Source organism: Echiichthys vipera (genome assembly GCF_963691815.1).
Source record: "Echiichthys vipera genome assembly, chromosome: 22".
NCBI classification, from domain to species: domain Eukaryota; kingdom Metazoa; phylum Chordata; class Actinopteri; order Perciformes; family Trachinidae; genus Echiichthys; species Echiichthys vipera.
Window position 1 is genome coordinate 3,785,321 of NC_139847.1, and position 26,373 is coordinate 3,811,693.

At 43.8% G+C, this 26,373-nt stretch overlaps 1 protein-coding gene across 1 annotated transcript; it reads left to right on the forward strand.

Moving 5' to 3' along the window:
- The first annotated feature begins 4,003 nt into the window (after positions 1–4,003).
- On the forward strand, positions 4,004–25,518 carry usp12b (ubiquitin specific peptidase 12b). Its single transcript, XM_083937457.1, has 10 exons — positions 4,004–4,145; positions 10,152–10,232; positions 10,352–10,435; positions 11,307–11,436; positions 11,895–12,178; positions 12,298–12,374; positions 13,065–13,148; positions 13,870–14,067; positions 15,009–15,087; positions 19,571–25,518. The coding sequence occupies exons 1-10, from the start codon at positions 4,098–4,100 to the stop codon at positions 19,670–19,672; spliced, it is 1,167 nt and encodes a 388-aa protein (XP_083793583.1). The 5' UTR covers positions 4,004–4,097; the 3' UTR covers positions 19,673–25,518.
- Positions 25,519–26,373: the final 855 nt, after the last annotated feature.

Sequence of the window (26,373 nt, forward strand, 5' to 3'; positions counted from 1 at the left end):
AGAGAGGGAGAGAGAGAGGGAGGGAGAGAGGGAGGGAGAGAGAGAGGGAGGGAGAGGGTGGGAGAGAGAGGGAGGGAGGGAGAGAGGGAGAGAGAGGGAGGGAGAGAGGGTGGGAAGGAGAGAGAGAGGGAGAGAGGGAGGGAGAGAGAGGGAGGGAGGGAAGGAGAGAGAGGGAGGAAGAGAGAGAGGGAGGGAGGGAGGGAGGGAGGGAGAGAGCGCGAGGGAGGGAGAGAGCGCGAGGGAGGGAAAGAGAGAAAGGGAGGGAGAGAAAAGGGGAAAAAGAGAGGGACAGAGAGAGAGAGAGGGTAAGATAGGGAGGGAGGTAGAGAAAAAGGGAGAAAGAGAGGCAGGGAGGGAGAGGGTGGGAAGGAGAGAGAGGGAGAGGGAGAGAGAGATGGAGGGAGGGAGAAAGTGTGAGGGAGGGTCTGGAGCGTCCCCTCTGATGTTCCCATGGGAACAGACTAAACTCTGTCATCATTCATCTTCTCCAGGCAAATAAACTCTTTACTTTTGTTTCTGATTAAATGTCAAACATGTGAAAAGGAAAAACAACATTATTATTTTTGTGCCAGAAATAAAACAGAAACTATGTGAAGAATCTAAAATAAGTTAAGTTAAGTTTAAAAGTTTTAAAAGGAGGAGAGAGAAGAAGAACTTATTAAATACCATTTTCACACTTTAACGCAGATTATATATAAAAACAACAGGTTATGAGCAGAATATGTTGTTTTATTTAATTAATATTATTTATATAAAAACAACAAAAACAAAGATTGTGTCATTATGAGACAGTGAGGTCTGAGTGTTGGACCGAAGCGGTGCGTCGGCGTCACTCCCTCACAGCCTCCCGGCCTGAGAGCGGCGGAAGCTGGCTGACACCTTCCGCTCTACTTTCAAAATAAAATGGAAAGCACTGTTATTAATGATTTCTCTATTATGGTAAATGCACTTTTGTAATGTTTTTAAAATGTTTTTTGTAATGTATTTAAAATGTATTTTGTAATTAATTTAAAATGTATTTTTTTTAATGTATTTTGTAATGTATTTATATAATGTATATATAATGTATTTTGTAATGTATTTAAAATGTATTTTGTAATTAATTTAAAATGTATTTTGTAATGTATTTAAAATTTATTTTGTAATGTATTTAAAATGTATTTTGTAATTAATTTAAAATGTATTTTGTAATGTATTTTATAATGTATTTAAAATGTATTAAAATGTTTTGTGTCATGTATTTTATAATGTATTTAATATGTATTTTCTAATGTGTTATATATATATATATTGTAATGTGTTTAAATGTATTTTGTAATGAATTAAAAAAAAATTGTATTGTATTTATAATGTATTGTGTAATGTATTTAAAATGTATTTTTAATGTATGTTTACTGTTAAGTTGTTGGATTGTATTGAGTATTCGGGTTTGTAAATGTATTAGACCTACTGTATTTACTGTATCCCTATATTTTAACTTTTTACATTAATTTACGTCTTAGCTCCTCATCTGTTTACTTACATGATTTTCTATTATACATATTTAAAATGTCTTGTTGGCGGGAGCCTAAGATTTTAATTTCCAAAGATTGCTAAAAACATCATCAGTGATATACCTCGTTGTATCAAAGCTGCTATTAATGCTACTCATCATTGATCATATCTCCCACCATAATTATTATTCCCAACCCTGCTATTCTAGTTTTTATTTTTTTTAAATTAATTTTCAGAAACTAAAAAAATAAATAATAACTAGAATGTTGTCAGGCAAAATAAGTAAATCACGCTGGAACAATATATATATTTATTTATTTATTATCATTTCAGGCTATAAAACAAACAAAAAGGTGAATATTACATATAAAAATAACATTCATTTTTTATTTGCTAAATATTTACACAATTTAAATGAGCATTATCTTTGGTGTTTATAGTTTCTGAAAATATGAATATAAATATAAAAAATACACTTTTTTTGGTGTATTATTTTGAAAACCCGGAGCGGAAGTGTGTTCTGCCCCCGTGTAGCCGTTAACAGCATAGACATAAAGAGTAGACGCCTCATCGAACGTTGGGCCTATTGGCGCTGACGAGAGGTGGGGCCGCCATCTTGGCCCGGTCGCCCGCTCCACTCAGTGTAAGGACAGGACACGGTTCAGCGTATTTTAATATTCATAGTGGGATTAACAGTAATAGAATATTCTGATATATGATATATGTGATGTATGATAGGTGTTTTACAAACACTATAAATATAAACACAACAAGAGAAATCATTTATAGAGTATTAATAGGCTATATTTTATACATGAATACATAAATCTCTCACTCACTCTCTCTCTCTCTCTCTCTTTCTCTCTCTCTCACACACACACACACACACACACACACTCACACACACACACACACACACACACACACACACTCAGAGAAAATTAAAATACATATAAATCAAGAGTATCAATACAATTAGGTCAGAGAGAGAGATGACATTTTGGACACATCTAAATACAAGTCAAACAGACACACTTTCATTTAAAGTACTAAAAAAAAAAACAAGAGCCGAACCCTATATGTTAATAAATATTTAGAAATGATCCGTGCTCTGCCAGTCGCATAGTCGTGGTAGTGGAGAGGAGAGGGAGGGTCCACATTTGAGCGAGTGTGTGTGGTATAAAAATATATATAAAATTTTGTTAAATCGATCATTTTCACACTGTTTTGTTCTTGCACAGTTACCAATTAGAGTGTAGCTCTAATTGGTAAAGACAGTGATGTTGTAGGAGTACTTTGTATAGTATCTAAAATGACTGTGTCCTTTGTTTTTAGGCAAGGTCTAATTATGTGAATGTCTTCTTTATTACATATTTTAATGATGTAGTAATTGTATTTAATGTGCAAACAAAAACACGGGGCATAGTTCAGTAATATCCATTTTAAATTATACAAACCATTTAAGATTTTTCCTTAGTTAAATAAATGTATGATTTTTTCTTTTCAGACTGTTTCAACTTCTGTGGTACAACTGAACTAAAAAAGCCTGGACTCATCAGTTCTGGTTTACAAACATGTGACGTTCGTCCTGCTTTAAGTTGAGTTGTGGAGAACCAAGTAAAAATGTATGGAACATTTAGTTCAGCTGTGAGAATATCGGGCACAGAGTGGAAATACATGTTCACGCTTGCCTCGTAAATCTCTGATTCATTCTTTATAATAAACCCCACATCATGTTGCTCCTGTTTGATGAAACAGTTTAACAGCAAAGGATATTGGTCAGATTCTGTCACTTCTCCTTTGATAGTCTAAACTTTAAAAAAAAAAGTGACATGACATGAAAAATTATCTCATAATTCATCTCAAAGTCATGTTCAATATTAAAAAAAAACAAAACTGAGAATATCTGAGGTGACCTGAGATGAACTGTCTCTGAAGTGTCTTCCTCTCATGAAACCACAGCACATCCTCCGCTGACCTACTGCTGGAAATGTGCAACCATTTACACTGGCCCACATGTACGACAACCCCTCTCCTCCCTGCTTCTCCTTTCATATCTACACAGGCATGCACACACACACACATCTGGCCGGGGGGTAAATTAACTAACATTCCCACGGAGGCTAATCTCCATGCCTCTACTGTGACAAGATAATAATAATAAAATAAGGGACAGCAGCTCCTCTGGCAGCTAAATATTTATCTACCTGCCACAGCCTGAGGGACTCACTATAACATTCAAAAATGCATGGATTTATGTCTAATTGTTTAAAATTGTACTGTACCGTACTGATTATGAATTGTAATATTGTAATATTAGATTAGAGCAGGAATACGCTGCACAGGGCTCTGGCATCTTGTTCCTTCTGCTGCTCAACTCAGAGGCTCAACGAGTCACTCATAGAACTGATCTGGGAGAAGGACCGATCCAAGATGGCGGCCGCATTTCTCGCGGCCCAACGTTCGATGCGGCATCTACTCTTTATATGTCTATGGTTAACAGCACCAACGGACAGAAGAAGGAGAAGCTCCCGGAACTGTGCAGCCGTTAACGGCTCTGAACATTTCAACATCGGGGTTCGGTCCAACATGGCGGCGTACGGATGGAAATACTGATGACAGTCCGAAAGATCGCCTCGATTTGTACGATGGTAAGGAGCCTGATTTCCGGCTGTAACGCTGACGTTTGCCCGCTGATATACACCCAGGCTAACGCTAGCTGCTCCGTTAGCATGTGTGCTAACATCACAGGGTAACTTAGCCTGCTAGCCTCAACGCTAGCCCTCTGTGGCTGTTTAACTTATTTACTCACATAGATAAAAAACACAATAACGGTTTTACACTTTTATTTTACAGCTACTTTATTATTATTATTTATTTATTATTATTATAGTTGTTGCGCATTAAATAGGAATGGCTAGCTAAACATTAGCACGGCAAGTGAATGTAAACACCCCAACCAGCTGACTTCTTGCTATCTTTTATTTATTTTTTTATTATTAAAAAGATGCATATAAAACATTATTTTTACATGTTCCAGAGCCTTACACAATATTAAAATATATTTATAAATGTAGAAATAGTAATAAGCTAAATTAAAATGTAGAAAGACAGTAAAACATGATGAATTAATTAAGAATAACACAAATAAAAGGTTTGGCGTCTGCTAAACTAGGAGTACATTTAAGCCATATTATTAAAAATACTTATGTTGACTTCAAAGTCATAATTTAACAGATTTGGTTATTTTGAATTATTATTTTTGGAAGTGTAAATTATTTAAAAAATCAAAGTCAATTCAACTATAGGAGTAAATTTGAAATGCCTGAATAATCATAATAGTTTTTTCCAATTTATTATTATTTTTAAGTTTTAAGTTGATAGTCAATATGATTCAAAATCTGTATCTTTAAAATGATAAAAGTTGGGTATAGTTTGTTAAGACAATTAATTGTATATACATAGTATTTTGCTAAGATCATAATTAATCACGTAAGTTTGCATTTTTGGATTCTTAAGAATAAGTAATAAATCTGTCTTCGTTAAACACTAAGATGGACAGATGGACAGAGGGAGACAAAGACAGACACAAAGACGGACAGATGACAGAGAGAGACAGTCAGTCAGTAACGTCCGATACAGATAGGTTGGTGATATTATTGTGCATCCCTACTTTTAAATCATAATTGCTCCTAAATGACTTTAAAAAAGGCTCAAATAATAAAATATAATATTGTATTGATCCTGAGGTCAGGTTAAGCAGCCCTGCTCTACCAGCTGATGGTGTCTATTGGTGCGTTCCAGTTGTACTCGGATGTCGGGATTTCCGAGCTCCGGGTCGGAACTGTCAACTGGAACAACCCCCGAGGTCGTTGACAAATTTTTTGTTTCCTCCTCTGTTTTTGGCCGTTGGCTACTTTTTCCTAGCCTCGCGAGCACCGTCCTGATCTTGCGAGCAACGTCCTGATCTTGCGAGCACCGTCCTGATCTTGCGAGCACCGTCCTGATCTTGCGAGCACCGCCCTGATCTTGCGAGCACCGTCCTGACCTTGCGAGCACCGTCCTGATCTTGCTAGCACCGTCCTGATCTTGCGAGCACCGCCCTGATCTTGCGAGCACCGCCCTGATCTTGCGAGCACCGCCCTGATCTTGCGAGCACCGCCCTGATCTCGCGAGCACCGCCCTGATCTTGCGAGCACCGCCCTGATCTTGCGAGCACCGCCCTGATCTTGCGAGCACCGCCCTGATCTTGCGAGCACCGCCCTGATCTTGCGAGCACCGTCCTGATCTTGCGAGAACCGTCCTGACCTTGCGAGCACCGTCCTGACCTTGCGAGCACCGTCCTGACCTTGCGAGCACCGTCCTGATCTTGCGAGCACCGTCCTGATCTTGCGAGCACCGTCCTGATCTTGCGAGCACCGTCCTGATCTTGCGAGCACCGTCCTGATCTTGCGAGCACCGTCCTGATCTTGCGAGCACCGTCCTGATCTTGCGAGCACCGTCCTGATCTTGCGAGCACCGTCCTGACCTTGCGAGCACCGTCCTGATCTTGCGAGCACCGTTGTATTTCACTCTCAGATCAGTCTGGTAACTTGCGGCAGAGATAATTTGGAGGTTGCCCAAGCGACCAAACCAATCAGCATTGGTTTTGCGGCGGCTCAAAGTTCAGTGTAAACAACAGCGGCTTCCGCGGATGACATGAGTGCAGGTATCGAGCAAGCCGCTTGCTATCGCTTTTTTCTCTTGGATCCTTCTGTTGAATATGGACCGGGCTCCTGAAATTGTGTCTTTTATCTGTAAATTCATGTTACACAAACAGCGAATATCCTTTACCGACATGTTGTTTACTTTGCCTTGACGCTTTGTTAGTAGATCATGTGCTTCGTTGGTCTGATTGGTTGATTTGGCCCGTCTATCACCAACATAGGTGGTGATGGACAGTTGGTTTATCCAATCAGCAGCCAGTATTTTCGCCCCTTCCCAAACGATCTCCAAACGGGAGTTCCCAGATGGATCTGCTGAGCAAATGCGAATCAATCCATCTGGCGGAGTCAGGTTTCTTTTTTTCCGACTTTGTAACTGAAACGCTGATAACTCAGGTGTGACGTCTTTCCCAGCTCCGACCTCTGGGTCCAACCTTGAACGCACCAATAGACACCATCAGCCGGTGGACGCTATGAAACACAGGAGCTTTGGTGTAGATTCCCACAGCTGAAGGACGGCAACCCAAAAAGGTCAAAGTTAAAACTGTATCACTGCTTCCAATGGCGTTTAATGTGACAGCGACGTCTGCGGTGCTTTTGCAGCAAAGCTAAATCACAGAGCGATGCGGGGGGGGGGGGGGGGGGAGCCAGAAGATTAACTTTTGACTGTAACTTATCCCGTTTCTACCCGCCGCACCTTTCATGACAGACGGGCAGGCAGATGCCACGGAGATTGTCTGCCGCAGTCGAGAGTGTGTGTGTGTGTGTGTGTGTGCGTGCTGAAAGCTGTTAGTCAATACATGCACTGTGTTTTACAGAGCACACACACACACACACACACACACACACACACACACACACACACACACACACACATCAGACCGTGTGACCCCTTTTTGAAGTGTGAAGGCCAGCATCATTGTGGCAAATTACCAGCACCCTCTGGACAAATACTAACAGGGCTGAATATTAGCTGTGTCTGGCAGGTTTGTTCAGTCTGTTTGGCAGTCGACCAGTTGCTGCCCGGAAGGTATTTAGCTTTTTCAGAAAATCAATTTTTTAGCTTGTGAAGCTGTGAAAGTCACTGCTGCACAGACCAGAGCTAGGCAGCTACACCTCTCACATCGGACTGGAGCAGCATTTTGGGAAGAAGCGTTGAAAGGAGCCAGTTGAGGTGGTTCAGGATCATCTGGTAAGGATGAACCCTGGGCGCCTCCCTAGGGAGGTGTTCCAGGGGCATCCAGCTGGGAGGAGGCCTCCGCGAAGACCCAGGACCAGGTGGAGAGATTAGATCTCCACACTGGCCTGGGAATGCCTCAGGATCCCCCAGTTAGAGCTGGTTAATGTGGCCCGGGAAAGGGAAGTTTGGGGTCCCCTGCTAAAGCTGCTGCCCCCGCGACCCGACCCCGGATAAGAGGCTGAAGATGAGCATGCAGTTTAAAAACCTGATCTTTATTCAGGTTGAGGGCACCATGTAAACACCGTACCCCGGTTAACAGACCTAGAGCGCTCCTTCAGCTCCCCGACTATTCGCACACGTAAACAGTGTTCTCTGGTTATTGTTGGGTTTCTCGTCTGCGCATGCTCCCCACTCCGCGGCTGTGGCTTTTGACCCGGAAATAAAATAAACCAGGAAGCAACGGCGCCGAAAACGTGAGAAAAACAACAATAATAGAGCGTTACCTTTAAACTGACGGAGGACTTCGCAACGGCAAGCGACATGACAAAGAAGACACGTTTCTGTCGTCATCCTGTCCAAAAGCCGCCAGTTTGTGATTTGACAAAGGTGAACCGGAAAAAAAAGTTGTATTTAGTCCAATATCCGTGTCTGTGGCGACCTTTCCGGGCTAGATGTAAATACGCCGCCATGTTAGTGATGCTGCAGACAGCCGTTGGTCATCGGTGCGTGCGTGTGCTTGTGTGTGTGTGTGTGTGGGAGGGGGTCAATAAAGTTCATAAAAGAGCCAAAGAACAAGTCGACACACATAGTGACCATGAACGTCGCCATTTTTGCTAATTGTAGACAGATTAGTGATATTTGTGTGCAGCTTATTTTGTTTAATAATAACAAGGATTTCTCAAAAACATGTTTATTTCCTTCAAATCAGAAAATCAAATTGTCAGGCAGCAAAATACTTTTGATGCGAACACAATCACAGCGTCTAACAGAACACTCATTCACCCCTACTGTCTAGTCTGCAATCTAGTTTTCACTGAAGCCGTCTTCTTTAAAACAGGTTTGTCGAGCTGCCCTGCAGTTCACCTTCATTTCCATCAACTCAGGAGTCATTTCAGAAACGTCACCGCAAACCCGACGCCTCAATCCGAGCTGTAAACACCTCAATCCGCGTGTTTACAGCTCGGTTTGAAGCGAAAAAACCTTCTCCAGACGGATATTCGTCTTCCCGTCTGTTGCCCTTTCCATCATCAGAAAGCTCGCCTTCTCCGCGTGCTCTGGCTTTGTTTACAACCCTGTCATGTTTGGAACGTGGCGCTGTTTGATAAATAACCTCCGCAGAGTCCACAATTTGTTCCCCTCCTCGTTGACTTTACATGGACTGCAGTGTGATGATGAGTAACCAGTGAGTGGCCACACTTGTGTAGTCATTCAGCCCTGAAGGAAAAGCTGCATCATCGTTATCATCATCATCACCACCGTCCCCCCGTCCTCCCGTCCTCCCTCCTGTCTTAATATAATATTTGATTTCTGGAAGTCAGACTGAACGCAATCCAGTTTTGCTGTGCTTACTTTATGCACTGTGTTGTTTTGGCAGCATCTTTGGAAAACCACATCTAGCATTTTAAGCGTAGACTCCAAGCAGTTCTTACCTTTCTGTCACGTCTCACAGCGTTTAGGAAGAATTTGAACATGAACGACTCCGCCTTCAATGTGTTTGTGCATGTGCGATTTCAGTGTCTCACGCAGTGTGGATACTCAAAGTTTGTGTTTGCGTAAACTCACTGTTGACATCATTTGTGCACACATTTTACTTTGACATTCTGAATTTTCTCTCTCTTCACATTATTTGTACCCTAAAGCACGGGGCATGGTACGGACGGACAGTGTGAGTGCGCCCTCAGTTCACAGATGAGGATGTGAGGATTTTGGGCCACAAAATCAGGAAGTGGCCTTTAATAACACACGCACATCCACATGACAACAGTGGGATATATCCGCCATGATTTGACTCCTTTACAAGTGCATTTTAGCCAGTTATGACCCGCAATGAAGAACAGTTATTATGGGTTTGTGTTGGTTCCAGACTTGGTTAAATTTGGCATTAAAAAGGTTTTCAAATTACAGTAATCTGTCCTGATCTCCTTCAGTTTGATATTTTGGGTAATATTTGTGTGGTTTTAGTCAAATACACAGCATTTCTTTCAAAACCCTGAAGTGAAAAGGCATTTTAAAGCACAGATAATGTGGTGGGACAAGCCACTTTGTGTGATATCTCTGCGCTTGCATGCATTTAATTGAATCAATGAATGAAAAAATGTGACGTTATGAAAGACAGACACAGGTAAAAGGTAGAAACAAGGAAATAAAGCAGGAAAACAGAAAACAATGAGGAGGAATCAAGAGGACAAAGGAGGGATTCGGACCATTTTTTTTACTAATGATCTCTTTCTCTCTGTATCGCCATCGCAATATCAACTTGTACAAATTACACATTTTTTTAGTTAGTTGAAAGTGAGTATTGGTGGATAAGTGCACTTTCAATGTCGCCGTCATTCCTATTTAACGCTGCCTTTTGTGTTCAGCTCAATGTTTTGTTGTATTTTATCAGGATACTGATAACAGCAGCAGAGAGGCAGAACTGAGTACATATTCATATCTTTTTATTTATTATATATACAAAGGAGGGATTCGGACCGTTTTACGTAAAAGACACATTTATTTTACTGTACGTCTTTCAGGGGATACCATTTAACGTTTCTCTTCTTCTTCTTCAGGGCGCCAATGCCTCTGCCTTGGAAAAGGAGATTGGACCGGAACAGTTTCCCGTTAATGAACACTACTTTGGATTGGTCAACGTAAGTGTCGGTCACACGTCGCCGCCTCTCACATGGGTTCAGATGTAACAACATACACCTCAGGAGCGGTAACATGCCCTTCCCCTCAGTCCTGTATCTGTCTTTCTCTTTTTTTCTAGTTTGGCAACACCTGCTACTGTAACTCAGTGCTGCAGGCGCTGTATTTCTGTCGACCGTTCAGGGAGAAGGTGTTGGCGTACAAGGTAAGTGATGAGAGATGCACCGCAGCGTTCCCGCCCTCGTGTTTGTACAGCAGCCACACGCCACTGACAGAATCAGTGCAGCAGATAAACAAAACTCTGCTGCGTCTACATACACCACCCTTCTCTGTGTGTTCATGACCAGAACAGCCTGATTTTTACAGGAAATTGTAATAAAAAGGAAAAACTTGTTGCATTTGCCATTAATTAGATTACAGCCGTTGCATTAGACGTTCTCCATCATAATCAATTACTACCATTTTAATTTTTAGACGATAATATGTTTAATGTTCATTCATTCAGTTTAATCTTTTAAGTAATTCAAGTGTAACTACGGCGTAAAAGCATCCCATGGTCTTTTCCAGCAGGAATATACATCAGATTAGACATCGAGAACGTTTTTTTTTGTTGTTGTTAAACCACTGCTGTAACCACTCACCTGGATTTATGAGTTTAATATACTTTTCATAGATCAGCAGTATCACGCTGCCTGTTATGGTTTTCTGATATCACTCCCATAGATCAGATAACACGTCCAAGTTCAGGCGGACTGTGGCCTCACCTCACCTATGATTTATACAGCCCTGTAGAAGAAGAAGAAGAAGAAGAAGAAGAATTACTTAATTAATCCCGCAATTCGATTTTTTCACTCTGTTATTATTCATGTTACACACACACACACTCGCTCTGACATGGAGCGATGTCATGGCGAGGGGGCTGCCAGTGGACTGGCGCCCTGAGCAGTTTGGGGTTCGGTGCCTTGCTCAACAGCACCTCAGCAGTGCCCAGGAGATGAACTGGCATCTCTCCAGTAGTACATCAGAGTGAATCAACTGTCTGGGTGTTTTTTGGCGTGTGCTCCTCCTCCTTTCAGGTGCAGCCGCGTCGTAAGGAGTCCCTCCTCACCTGCCTGTCCGACCTGTTCAACAGCATCGCCACGCAAAAGAAGAAAGTCGGAGTCATCCCTCCCAAGAAATTCATCTCCCGCCTGAGAAAAGAAAATGGTAGAGTATCCTCACGGTGTAATATTTGACTGTTGAGAGTTCAGACTTCACAGCTCTGCCTCGAACGTGCAGCTGTCGCTTCTGTCAGAAAAAACCCAAACGCACGACTTCCCCGTATGTCTCTCAGCAACAAAACTAAAATCCATCGAACACCAGGTGTTTAAAAATCTGAAATGTTCTTTCATCAGTCGAGTCACAGATGAGTTAACTGACAGGTGAGGGAGAAAGGGATGAGGCGGAGAGCGCGGTGGGGGAGAGCAGGGAGATCTCAGCAGAGACGTTAATCTCACAGCTGAGGAAATATAATTGTCAGCCAAATCCTGGAGCGGGAAGCAGAGGATGAAGAAGAGGTCTTGATTGGCCCCATTTCTCCGCGCCAACACACGCTGAGGTTGTTTATTTTCTCTTCTCTCTCTCTCTTCAACACTTCCTCCTTCACTTCCTCCGTCTTTTCGCAGAGTTGTTCGACAACTACATGCAGCAGGACGCCCACGAGTTCCTCAACTACCTCCTCAACACCATCGCAGACCTGCTGCAGGAGGAGAAGAGCCAGGAGCGGCAGCAGAACGGGAAACTGGTGCAGAACGGAGGAGGAGGAGTGACGGGAGGGGGAAGTGAGGGAGGTGGAGGAGGAGGAGGGGGAGGAGAAGGGGAAGGAGGAAAGGAGACCCAACAGACGTGGGTCCATGAGATCTTCCAGGGAACGCTGACCAACGAGACCCGCTGCCTCAACTGTGAAGCTGTAAGCGAGACAAAAACATCCTTTTTCCATGTAAACTCTGTTTGTTTTGAGGAGGAAATGCTTTTAACCCATTTGTTCGACCGCAAGGACGCATTACTGTGACATCACTTTCGTTGCAGGTGAGCAGTAAAGACGAGGACTTCCTGGATCTGTCGGTGGATGTGGAGCAGAACACCTCCATCACGCACTGTCTCAGGTAACGAGGCGCTCTTAAAACCAGTCTTTGGGGCGCACTCCCACTGTGCGTCCGTCCCGTGCCCCGTGCTTTAGGGTCCTTGTCCCCCCCTCCAGGCCCGTTTGTACTCACACTACCTGGGCCTCGGAGAATGCTTCTTGCTGCCTATACGTCATCACGCCGTAACACGTCACACACATCGATGACGTCATGGCGATGCGTGGCTTTGTTTCCAGATCTTTCAGTAGACCTCGGCGTTTTTGTGCGTCTTGTCGACTGTTTTTGAATCTTTTCATCGACCAAATCTGCAGTAAACACTCCACCTCCGCATCACACCAACGTGAACCTTTCACCGCCATTGTTTTAAATGTCCGCGCATGGTCCCTCCTTCTTTTTTCTACGTCCCAACAGGCGCACAGGAAATGACCTCAGAACCGCCGTAGGCCTCGTTCTCGTACACATGTGCACGCTCGTGCTCGTACATCTGCAAACATGCTTTACAAAAGCCCACCTCTCCCAAACGGACCGTGAACAGCAAGCGTGCAACAGCTAGGCGCGGTTTGGTTGCACTCAAACTGGTCAAACGAACTAGACTTTACCAATGAAACGTGCTTGGGTACGGTACGGATGGACAGTGTGAGTGCGCCCTAGGACTTTAGGAGATCTTTGTTTGGTGTTGCTAAATGTGTACTGTTGTGTTTTTGTTACCAGGGGCTTCAGCAACACAGAGACGTTATGTAGTGAATACAAATACTACTGCGAGCAGTGTCGCAGCAAACAGGAAGCCCAGAAAAGGTGAGTGATCGTTCTCTTTAAGAGTGGTGCTTAGTTGTTGGTTTTCAGGATTATGTTGAAGGTCGTGTGCTTCTTTGTGTTTCGGTTTTGTCTTCTAACGTCTTTGAATTATGTTGGAAATAAGCGTTTTCCCTTTAACATGTTATTTGATCATGTTCTGTCTATAACGCATGAATAAAAGTCAATCAGTCAAGAGCAGAAACAGGGACTCAATTGGTGGAGAAACAGGAAATTATCATTCAGGGCCTTCCTGTTTCGTTCTGACATGTTGATCTTGGTCAAGATGCCTATTATTAACCACGGCGTGGCGGCCTTACAACCGCCGGACAAACAGACCGGCTGACAGAACGTCTGTCCCGGGCTTTTATGCATACCAGACAGCGTGTTTTTAGGAGCGCCTGCTAAGTGCACAGAGTAACGTCCATTAGTTTGAAAGGGCCTTGCTGTCACTGGCGATAGCACCGCGCATTAACACTAAGCAGAGGCAGAGGTCCGGCCAATTTAGGAGTCTTAAAAGACACTTCTCGTTCCCGATAGGGGGTCTGGAACAGTGACGGCGTCAGCATGGAAAGCTTTTAGCCCTTACAGCCTGTCTTTGTGTGATTCCCTCCTGGGTTTTTTTTCCACTGACCTATTATTAGCACTTTATTTCATCTCCGTTTGGAAATTTTCTTTGCAATTTTTAGAAAGTAAAATGTGGTGAATTTGCTCTCTCCGTTAGGATGAGGGTAAAAAAGCTTCCGATGATCCTCGCCCTCCACCTGAAGCGCTTTAAATACATGGACCAGCTGCACCGCTACACCAAACTGTCCTATCGCGTCGTCTTCCCTTTGGAGCTCCGCCTCTTCAACACGTCCGGGGACGCCACCAACCCCGACCGCATGTACGACCTGGTGGCTGTCGTTGTACACTGTGGCAGGTAGGTTCTTCTTATCACTCCTCTCTTGCTCTTAGAAAGGGCAGGATGAAAAAAGCAGAATTTGAAGAGAGAGACAGAGAGGGAGAGCTCTTCTGTAGCTTTCCCTCTCTGTCCTGAGCCAATAGGTGTGTTTGTCTCTTTCTGAAATGACCTGTGATTCGCCTTAGGGCGCACTCACACTGTCCATCCGTACCGTGCCCAAACACTAAGGTCTGCGTGAGTTTGCGTGAGTCTGGGTGAGTTTGTGTGAGTCTGCGTGAGGTTGCGTGAGTCTGATTGAGTCTGATTGAGTCTGCGTGAGTCTGCGTGAGTCTGAGTGAAGTTGAGTGAGTCTGCGTGAGTCTGCGTGAGTCTGCGTGAGTCTGCGTGAGTCTGCCTGAGTCTGCCTGAGTCTGCCTGAGTCTGCCTGAGTCTGCCTGAGTCTGCGTGCGTCTGCGTGTGTCTGCGTGCGTCTGCGTGCGTCTGCGTGCGTCTGCGTGCGTCTGCCTGAGTCTGCCTGAGTCTGCCTGAGTCTGCCTGAGTCTGCCTGAGTCTGCCTGAGTCTGCCTGAGTCTGCCTGAGTCTGCCTGAGTCTGCGTGAGTCTGCGTGAGTCTGCCTGAGGCTGATTGAGTCTGAGTGAGTCTGAGTGAGGTTGCGTGAGGTTTGCGTCAGTCTGCGCGAGTCTGATTGAGTCTGCGCGAGTCTGCGCGAGGTTGCGCGACGGGCAAATGGTCCGTTTGGGAGAGGTGGGCTTTTGTAAAGCACATGTGTTCTGACGTCATTTTCTGTGCGCCTGTTGGGACATAGAAAAAAAGAAGGAGGGACCATGAATTCATCAAAATTAATTTTGATCAGTTGCCCGGCCCTAATCACCAGAAACCTCCATGTTTAGCCGTGAGTGCGATGCCTTTCAGATCCTGTTGTCACCGCTTCTCTCACCTGTCGCTCCTCCTCTCCGCAGTGGTCCCAACCGCGGACACTACATCACCATCGTCAAGAGCCACGGCTTCTGGCTGCTGTTCGACGACGACATCGTAGAGGTAAGAGAGAGAGACTTTCCTCCATTTAGTTAAGTGACAAACACGTGCAAGCTTCCACTTTACAAAGTTTAACTGCTTTTAAGTTGAACTTTAACAGTGTGCTAGATACTTATATGAAGGCTTTGCTCTTCTCTGTTGCAACCCCAAATTCATTCATCTTCAACCGCTTGTCCCTGTCGGGGTCGTGGGGCGGGGTCAACCCTGGACCGGACGCCAGTCTATCACAGGGCACATAGAGACAAACAGAGACAGACAACCATTCATTCATCCTTCATCCTCTTCTACTTCTTCTTCATCCTCTTCTACTTCTTCTTCATTCTCTTCTACTTCTTCTTCATCCTCTTCTTCTTCTTCATCCTCTTCTACTTCTTCTTCATTCTCTTCTACTTCTTCTTCATCCTCTTCTACTTCTTCTTCTTCATTCTCTTCTACTTCTTCTTCATCCTCTTCTACTTCTTCTTCATCCTCTTCTACTTCTTCTATATCCTCTTCTACTTCTTCTTCTTCATTCTCTTCTACTTCTTCTTCATCCTCTTCTACTTCTTCTTCATCCTCTTCTACTTCTTCTATATCCTCTTCTACTTCTTCTTCTTCATCCTCTTCTTCTTCTTCTTCATCCTCTTCTACTGCCTCTTCTTCCTCTCCTGCTCTTGCTGCTACATCAAACCCTTTGGTTATTAACTTCTGCCCGTCACTGAAACGAGATGAAGACGTTGTTTGTCCCGATCAGCTGATCCCCTGCTGCTGCTGCTGCTGCTGAAAAACCATCTGCCTGACGAGGTGACAGGAGAAAATGGCATCCTCCGCGGAAACAACTCGGTCTGACATCCTCGGAGCATGTGTGATCGCACTCAGCTAACAGTTTCCAGCTCACCTCTCAGCACGCCACCATCCACGCTGCAGCCCACCTGACGGCAGCATAGTGACCGTGACCGTGATGCGATGATGAATGGGTCCAAGTGGAGACATTTACCAGCGTCTCCAACCCTGCGACCCATTAAAAGAAAATAAGTCGTGTAGCTTTGCTGGCACGTGGCCAAAATCATGATGTAGCTCTTCAGTCGTTGGCAGTCGACCGCATCAGTGCGCGGCCAAAGCCTCGGCCTGCTGCTGTGTTTCAGCTGCAGCCAAGTAACCTTTCACTCTGTTGTTCTTCTACGGCCAAAAAGAACGGCATGCCACAGCAATCAAGCTATCGGCGGTTAACTGACTGTGCCGCCGCGATGGCTGAACGCTCCAGGGTTTTGTGAAGTCTGATATGTTTCAGAGACGAATGTTGCGTCGCTGTGAGAGAAAACACGATGTATTAACAGTCAGAAGTATTTACAGAACAGTTTCTCAGTCTGACGCTGTCGATTCTTCACAAAAATGATGTTTTATTTTACGTGCCTGGGATTTTCTCAGTTGTTTTCTTAATAATTCCTTTGAAAGTTTCTGGAAAACGACGTCATAACTTGATACTGATTACAGGCTGATGAGGAAATGCTTCATTTAAACTCTACTAAATATTCAGTCATTAGTGGGAAACAGGATACACTTTGGCACGTGCAGTCGACTATACATTTCATTTACAATGAATTGGATTTAATGAGTTTGAAGTATATCAATTGAACAGAGTACCTATAATTATGGACCTAGTAAATAAAGCGTTGTCCAATAGTCTTTTAGTTAATCAGTCCTGGTTCCTACCCTCACCTGTGGTCATGAAAGCTGGGTCAGGACCCAAAGAACCAGGTCCAGGGTCCAAGCGGCCGAAATGTGTTTCCTCAGGAGGGGGTCTGGAGTCTCCCTTAGAGAGAGGGGGAGAAGTTCAGCATCCGTGAGGAACTCGGAGTAGAGCCGCTGCTCCTTTGCGTTGAAAGGAGCCAGTTGAGGTGGTTCAGGATCATCTAGTAAGGATGAACCCTGGGCGCCTCCCTAGGGAGGTGTTCCAGGCACGTCCAGCTGGGAGGAGGCCTCGGGGAAGACCCAGGACCAGGTGGAGAGGTTAGATCTCCACACTGGCCTGGGAACGCCTCAGGATCCCCCAGTTAGAGCTGGTTAATGTGGCCCGGGAAAGGGAAGTTTGGGGTCCCCTGCTAAAGCTGCTGCCCCTGAGACCCGACCCCGGATAAGAGGCTGAAGATGAGATGAGATGTTAGTCATTCTCTGTATGTCTGTAGGTACGGGAACATCTCTATAATAGTAATAAATGAGTGTCAATGGAATGAAACCACCTGACATTTTGTTCCTGGTTTCTGATCCAAGTACGGCTCCAGTTCATCAGCGGTGGTTCCACTTTGGCCCAATTAAAACGGTTTATTTGACTTCTAATCTCTCGGGCGGTGCGAGACGTCACGCTGCTGTTTTGAACACAGAGGAAAGTGCTCAGGCACGGTCACCGAGGACTGATGTTTAAAACTGATCCTGAGCACCGCTGTGTTTTTCCACTACGATGGGACGGAGGCCCACTCCGACATCTGGTCCAGAAAAACTCCCCGAGTTCTGGAAGATTCCGCTGAGTTTGCAGAGCAGAAACACAAACTAATCATTTTTTATGGTTTGTGGAGAGTTACTCTCCCCCGGCTGTCTGGCTGTTTTGTTTTCTGGCTTTCGTTCTCTCTATAAGTTATATCTGTCTCTTTTGGTCTCTTTCCACCTGGAACTCAAGCTGCCGCGACTTCATGATGTGTCTGCAGTTTAATTTTTGCCTCTTTCTCACTCCCCCTCTTTTGGGACAAAGCTGCTAAACTGAATAAGAACCAGTCGTCAGAGCTGAGGCTGAAGATATTCACTACTTACTCACAAAACGTTCATTCATTCATCTTCAACCGCTTATGTCGGGGTTGGGGTCGCAGGGGGGCTTGAGCCGATCCCAGCTGACATCAGGCGTGATACACCCTGGACAGGACGAAACAGTTACGCAACAGAGTTCAACGGCACAGCTGTGAACTGTGAGGAAGCGTTTTACAGTCTTCTGACACAGACCTTAAAGATGTCAGGTCGTCTCTGTAAAAACTGATTTCCCGAGGTTGTGGAGAAAACATCTGAGGATCTGAAATGTGCTGACGTGAGAGTAACATGCCTTTCTGATGCGTTAAGCTAAAGAAGCGTGCACACATCTACGCATCGCTCCAGTGAAGACATAGATCATCTAGATCAGGGGTGTCAAAGGGATCCAGTAAAGGGCCGTGTGGCTGCAGGTTCTTGCTTGGTTGGAATGAAAACCTGCAGCTACACGGCCCTTTACTGGATCACTTTGACACCCCTGATCTAGATCATAGCAATACGATCTATGGTTGTTGTCTTTCAAACTATTCACTTGACAAAAAGTGATATATATATATCTATAAATGTTTAAATATGTGCTCTTTTCGCTTCACTTTGATTGCATAATGGAAAAAAAACACACGTTTAGTTCATGAAATGATCCAAAAAACAGTTGAATGCTACTATTATACATGCAAACTAGAGAATGGGAATAAAGCCGCACTAAATGTTGTTTCAAGAAATAGTTCCAACATTTTTGGAAATACGCTTATTTGCTTTCCTTCTGAGAATCGGACGAGAAGAAGAATTACTTTATTAATCCCACACGGGATTTCACTCTTATTATTATACATGTTACACACACAGACCCGAAATACACACATGCACAGACAGGACCTATACAAGCAATTAAGGAGAGATGTTAGAGCGAGGGGGCTGCCAGTGACCGGCGCCCCGAGCAGTTGGGGGTTCGGTGCCTTGCTCAACAGCACCTCGGAAGTGCCCAGGAGATGAACTGGCACCTCTCCAGCCACCAGTCCACGCTCCATACATGGTCCACACGGGGACTTGAACCAGTGACCCTACGGTTCCCAGCCAAGTCACCTATGGACTGAGCTACTTCCGCCCCATCATGTAGTAAAGTCGAGAGCTGGTTTCAGGATGTGGTTAGCGTAGCGCAGGGGTGGGCAATTCCAGTCCTGGAGAGCCACGGTCCTGCATGTTTTAGGTTCCTCCCTACTCTAACACACCTGAGTCTAACAATGATCAAACTGTGACGAGCATCAGCTGCTTGATAACGAGCGAAGCATCACACTCAGGTGTGTTGGAGCGGAGAGAAACCTAAAACATGCAGGACAGTGGCTCAGTTGCCCACCCCTGGCCTAGCGTAAAGAGTCCTACAGTCCGTTTTAAAGACCGTTTAATAGCATGTTGTATCTCATTTGATCTGTCCAACGCTAGAAAATCAACGATTTCTTGGCAAACGAGTGCTTAGCGTAGTGAATCGCTAATATCTTCTCATCACAGTCCTTATGCTAGGCTATTTTACTAAAATGTTGCTGTCTAACACAATTTTGTCATCTCAAATCTTTGGTCTGAACTGGGCTGTTGTTGTTGTTGTTGTTGTTGTTGTTGTTGTTTTTCCCATGCACCTTGTAAGTGGTTGAAGCTGTGCTGTAAACCCCGTCTCTGCTTCTACGTCTAAACTCCGACAATTTCTCTTCTTCTCTCGCAGAAAATCGACGCGCAGGCGATCGAGGAGTTCTACGGTCTGACATCGGACATTTCCAAGAACTCTGAGTCAGGATACATCCTGTTCTACCAGTCCAGAGACTGAACCAGCCAGCGGTGAATCCCCGAACAGACTGTGACTCAACAGAGAAGGGGAGGCGCTCGTGGCTGCCACCCGCTCTGCCCAGTAAGCGCACATAAGTACCCGGGCTTTATTCCCCGCAGGCGGAGCTTTGCACTGGAGCGCCACTCGGATCGGTTGAGACATGTGCAGGACGCATGGCAGCCTCCTGGATTTTTACGACCGTTCGAATCCTCTGAGCCCACGCTGCAAAAAAGCACCTTAACAAAAAAGAAAGATGGCCGAATCTGTAACGCTTGCTTTGCACTGGGGCGTCAGCTGGGAACACAGAGTTAACACCAATCCACGAGGCTGACATCGCCGTGTGCACAGCGGTCCGTTTTTTTTTTGGAGGTAAAAGCGGTTTGGGCCGGTCGAGGCGACGCAGAGAAACCAATCGACTGCTTACGGTGAGACACGGGATTGTAATCCTCCTCATCACGGTAACCATCGGCGCCATCACAGTCTTCTTTAGCGTTTTTTTGTGTGTATCATATGCCGTGCTAAATTAGCTCCACGCTAACACACAGGTACCATACGTTCACCCCGCAAACAAACTTGATCCGGGGACAGAGAAACTAATATCTGACGGCCCCAAACCCGTCGTTACAAAAACCACTGACACTCCCTTTAGTGCTTGAAGAGCTTGAACGTGCACTTGACGCGGTCGCTAGTTTTGCAGTGTTTGTATCATGAAGTGGTGCTAATGACATGCAGTGTTATAAAAGCAGAGCGTGCCACCAGAGAGATGTCAGATCTGTCAGCGGGGCTCTTTATTTTTGTTTTTCAGTACGAAATTAAATATATTTAACCTCAAGAAATCGGATTTAACCAAAAAATCAAATGTACAAATGTACGGTTCGTCCAAATTCTCTTGAAAATCTCGATGTTTTCCAGGTAAAAAATTGGTAAAAGTAATAATCCTCACACACCAACAACCCTCTTCCCGTTTTAAGATTTTAGCTGACGTAGCGACGAGTGAAAGAGGCTGGTGAGAGTTTTAAAATGACTGGTGTGTCGTGCCATTACGGGTCATGTTTGGTGCCACAGTGTAAAACGAGATACTGAACATTTTCAACATTAAACAGCATTAGCTCTTTTATTTTTTTAAGGCTATTTGTGGTTTTGACAGCAAGCACAGTCTCCTTTTGCTGTTTACTTTCAAAGTTTTGCGCCGTTTCAACATGTTTGACTATTTTTAAAATGCCACATTATGCACATTTGTACCATTTCAAAGGGACGCGTACAGAGAAACAACTTTTGTTTCCTTTTATCCAAACTGCCGCACTGCGAACAGGTGAAACGTTTGTATTTAGAGTGTTCTTTTATGTTATGAAAGCTTTATTTGTGGACAGCTAACACCTCCGTACACCCGCCTTGCTGCAGCGGTTCAGCCACCAATCCCGTTTTAAAGGTTTTGAACCCGGCGTCAGTGCCTCTCCTGCATCTGCGGCTCCGGCAGGCAGTCAGACGTTTAACATAACACCATTTTCTTTCTCTCCACAATATGAAATCGGCGCTCTCCGTAATGCTGCGTGACGCTAACCACTGACGCTTAACAACATGCTGTATTTAAATCAGTCTCAGCAGTTTTAAGTCTTTTTCAAACCTAATTTAGCACAATGGGAATATTTACAGGTGGTAACAACCTCTGATTTAACGCTGACACATCTTATTATTGTTTAAATGAACACTTTGTTTTTGTTTTATTCCTCAAATCTGCACCTGAAAGTCTTCCTCAGCTCTAGGAATCCACTATTGGCCTTTTCTAATGTTTTGATTAGTCCTTGAGACCTTTCACAAGATCAGTTCAGTAGATTGTGGAGTCATTTAATGGTAACAACAGTCGGGATTAATTAATAATAATCATCTTAGACGCACAGACATGAACACTTGAAGAGGTTGAATGTCTCTAACAGGGCTAAAAAAATTGCTTTCATTATTGTTTTTCAACTTAGAAAAGCGTAAAAAACAGAGAATATTCAATTTACAATTACTGAAAAACAGAAAAACTATTCTAGAAGCTGCAGCCGGTAGACGTTTGCCATTTTCTGGTCATCGACCAATCAGTTAAACTATTCTTATCATCTAAGGGCGCACTCACACTGTCCATCTGTACCGTGCCCAAGCACGTTTCACGGGTAAAGTCTGGTTCCTTTGACCAGTGTGAAGCAACCACACCATGTCTTGGCACGGTACGTTTGCCGGTCACGGTCCGTTTGAGAGAGGTGGGCTTTTGTAAAGCACGTTTGCACATGTACGAGCACGAGCGTGCGCACGTGTACGAGCACGAGGCCTACGGTGGTTCTGAGGTCATTTCCTGTGCGCCTGTTGGGACATAGAAAAAAGAAGGAGGGACCATGCGCGGACATTTCAAACAATGGCGGTGAAAGGTTCACGTTGGTGTGATGCGGAGGTGGAGTGTTTACTGCAGATTTGGTCGATGAAAAGATTCAAAAACAGTCGACAAGACGCACAAAAACTCCGAGGTCTACGGAAAGATTCGTAAACAAAGCCACGCATCGCCATGACGTCATCAATGCGTGTGACGTGTTACGGCGTGATGACGTATAGGCAGCAAGAAGCATTCTCCGAGGCCCAGGTAGTGTGAGTACAAACGGGCCTGGAGGGGGGGACAAGGACCCTAAAGCACGGGGCACGGGACGGACGGACAGTGGGAGTGCGCCCTTAGTGTCCTCTAAGGAAAGGAGAAACAGGAGCCGTGTTAAAGCCTTGACTCCCTAACTTGAGCCGTCTGATGGGTGACAACCTCCTTTTTAACCTCTGTTGTTTTAACGCACAAACAAACCAAATGTAGGGTTGTTTTTCTTTCTTTCATACTTGTTGTTTAAACTTTGTTTGACACCCCCAAGCTCGTGACCCTCCACCCGACTGGGTAACAAACAAGCTCACCCCCTACGGCTCTTAGTAACGGAGCTGCAGCACACGGACAGCGAATGGAAAACCTGCTCTCCGTAGCCTTTGCGTTTATATTCTACACGCGTCGAGTGGCTCCCGGCAGCGGGTCGAGTATTATCTGAATGTTAAAATGTACAGTAAAATAAAAAAACATGGCTGCTGCTGCTTGACCTGTAAAACACCATAATTCATCATCTGAAGTCGCTCTCTCTCTCCAAAAACCAAGAAAAACCCTTTTGAAAACATGAATTTGTAACAAAAATACTTTATTCTGATATGATTCATCACGTTTTGAGTCTTTTATTTTAACACCAGGAACAAAAGTAATGTAATAGTTGAGAAAAGTAACAATTGATCCCATTATTTTATCACTTATTAGCAGTTAAAATCTTGAAAATTTGCGCGTTCGAGTCCTTGAACGTCTCACACAACGACAGAAGGAAAGGGAGCGACTTCAGACGACACGTCGTTACACTTTACCTCATTCACTGGGTTGAAGTCGACACTATTTCCTGTTCCTCTTCCTGTCTCTTAAACTCAACTTATCCGCACGTTCAGCTCGGTGGGGTCGATCCACTTGGTCTCCGTCAGCGCTGCCGTTGTTTTGAAACTCCGATAACGCAGCTTCTAGGTTATAAATCCAGGCACAAACAGGAACTGTGGACTCCTTTTAGAGTTACTTTCATACAAACCAAATGACGTGTTCATACGTTAAAGACGTTTTTTAAGTCACTTGTTGTATAAATGAGCATAAAACAAGCACAAAAGCGCATTATTTAGGGGGTAAAAGTTCACAGATTCAGTTTGAAGCTGTTTTTTTGATTCTGTCTTTTAACGAAATGCAGTTTAAAGGAAATCGTTCTTCCCCAAAACTGTAAACAGGTCATCGACGGGACCGGTCGTCTAGGCGACGCATTGAAAAACCTGTTAAAACAAGGCTCTTGGTTAATTTAAATACTATAAATATTATTCTGAATGTTTATTTTATCTTATTTTTCATAGATGTTTCACTTGTTTTTGATATATTTCACTAATTTCACGTGTCTGCCATTGTTGCGTAGACGGCTCTGGATATTTGAAGTTTTATTTTTTGGTTTAATTCGGAAGAATGTGATGAGAGATGTTGATGTGTACATAAATACAGATGTTATTATTGGAATATACATAGTTGCTTGCTTGAAATAATCAGCAGACCTAGAACAAAGAAACGTTAGTGGATGTTTTGTCTCAAAATACTTTTTATTCTGGTAACGAATCGACACGACTTGAGCTAAAAATAACAAGTCTCACCCCTCTGGGCTCCCGGCTGCACACACCAAACACATCCAAAGTAAATTAGCTCATTTCAAATCCAACTTGTCGCGCAAGTACACAGGAAATAAAGACTGATTTCATTAAGATTCACTCTGAAGAAGTACAAGAAACTGCTGTGCAGAACGTAGCTGTCCAATAACTGTCCCTTGTGTCTGTGTTAAAGGAAAAATCTACTTTAAAGTACCGTATTCTCCGCATTATAAGGCGCACCTTCAATGAACGTCTTATTTTGAAACTCTTTTCATAACATAACATTTAAAAACACCCTCCATTAATTGCGCTATGTTTAAAATTTGAACAATAAATGGTCGAAATTTGCAAAAACAACTATTGCTCGGAGCAGACATTTGTTGTTACGTCACTCAAACTCTACTGATGCTACATTAGACTGTTCATCAGCGTTTTGATTATTCACCTATAAAGAGTCTTGAGGGAATTAAGTGCAGCTGATTGTGTATTTAAACATTTTTAGCTCTAGAAAGAAGCTCCTACTCTTCGCAGATGACATCCAATTTTATATATAATTGGATGTCATCTGCAAAGAGTAAGAGCTTTTCAATTTACGTCACTCAAACTCTACTGAAGCTACATTAAACTGTTCATCAGCATTGTGTTATTCACCTAAAAAGAGTTCTGTGCAGTTAATTGTTTATTTTTAACATTTTAAGCTCTAGAAAGAAGCTCTTACTCTTTGCAGATGACATCCAATTTTATATATAATAGTAAATGTCATCTGCAAAGAGTAAGAGCTTTTCAATTTACGTCACTCAAACTCTACTGAAGCTACATTAAACTGTTCATTAGCATTTTATTGAGGGAATTAAGTGCAGTTGATTGTGTATTTTAACATTTTAAGCTCTAGAAAGAAGCTCTTACTCTTTGCAGATGACATCCAATATTACATATACTTGGATGTCATCTGCAAAGAGTTAGAGCTTATCAATTTACACCAACGTCACCGGTGAAATGACACAGATTAGGGGTTAATTTCCAAAGTAAATAACAAAAGCTGACGTCTGGGAGTGGATTTTTCCTTTAACAGTTAGTCCTGTCCTCTAAAATCCCCCTTTTCCAGACTCACCACGAATGTAAATGTTCTGAACGCGGTGTGTGACGCGCGCAAAGTGACTGAATGTGTCGTTAACACTCTGATGTTGTACGTTGAGACTAACTTGTGTGCGCGGTGACGGCAGCCTCGCAGACATTCAACAGACTTTACTATTTAGATTATACTAAAAACAACTAAAGATTAAAAAAAAACCTTCAGAAAAGATTAAAAACTTCCTTGATTTGGGTTTTTTTTGGTGCAAATTTGTGACGTTGAATTCAATCTTTATGAAAAATAAGTTGTTTTTGCCGACGATTTCTATAAAACACTAAAAGAAACAAAAATCAAGGTGTTTGAGTCTTTTCTGAAGCGTCTTCTCTTATTGTGGCTTCAGCCTCAGAGTGTTTTACTTGTGTTTTTTGACATTTAAAGGAATTAAATCCTTTTCTAAGTTGAATTGTGGGTGTTTGCGGGGGCTGCTGCTGCTGCTGCTGCTGCTGCACACGCTGCCGTCTGAAACATGTAGATGCAGTGACGTTTGGGAACGATGGCGTCCAAACTGTTTGAAATAAAACACAAACTGGTTTTTAGGATGGAAGGATCTCAAGTGTCGTCTTGGTTTTGTTGGAGTATTCATTCTTTCATTCATCTTCAACCGCTTGTCCCTGTCGGGGGGGCTGGAGTTGATCCAGGCGGGGTCCACCCTGGACAGGATGCCAGTCTATCACAGGACACATAGAGACGAACAGAGACAGACAACCATTCACACCTACGGGCGATTTAGAGTCATCAATGAACCGAACACCTGCACGTCTTTGGACTGTGGGAGGAAACCGGAGAACCCGGAGAAAACCCACGCAGACACGGGGACAACATGCAAACTCCACACAGAAGGGCCCCAGCCAGGATTCGAACCGGGAACCCAATCAATGTGAGGCGACAGTTCTAACCACCACACCACTGTGAATCAGCCAGAATTAATGTTCTGGATATTTATCATCAAAAAGCAGCGCTTGCCTTTCACGCGGCATTTAGCAGTCACTCATAACAGCATTATCGTGTCGCGGGAGGCAAAAGTTTAGTTTCTGCTCTTGTGCTGAAATCTGATCGTTTATGTGTGTGTGACAGTGCCAACCACTACACCACTGTGTACCTCTTGAAGTAATCAGTTTTTGTTAAAAATATTCCAACAAGGCAGGATTTCAATTTTGTTCTGAAGATATTTTAAAGTTAAATAATGTGACTTAAAATTGACATTTTCAGAGGATCTCTAACCGAAGTGGAACTAAATCATTACACAGTTGCAAGAATATTTTCAATAATGCTTCAAAACTGTATGGTAACGTCTGCAATTGTTTTATCAGCCAATCAGAATCCAGAAGTGTGACGACCGAGTCCATGTTCC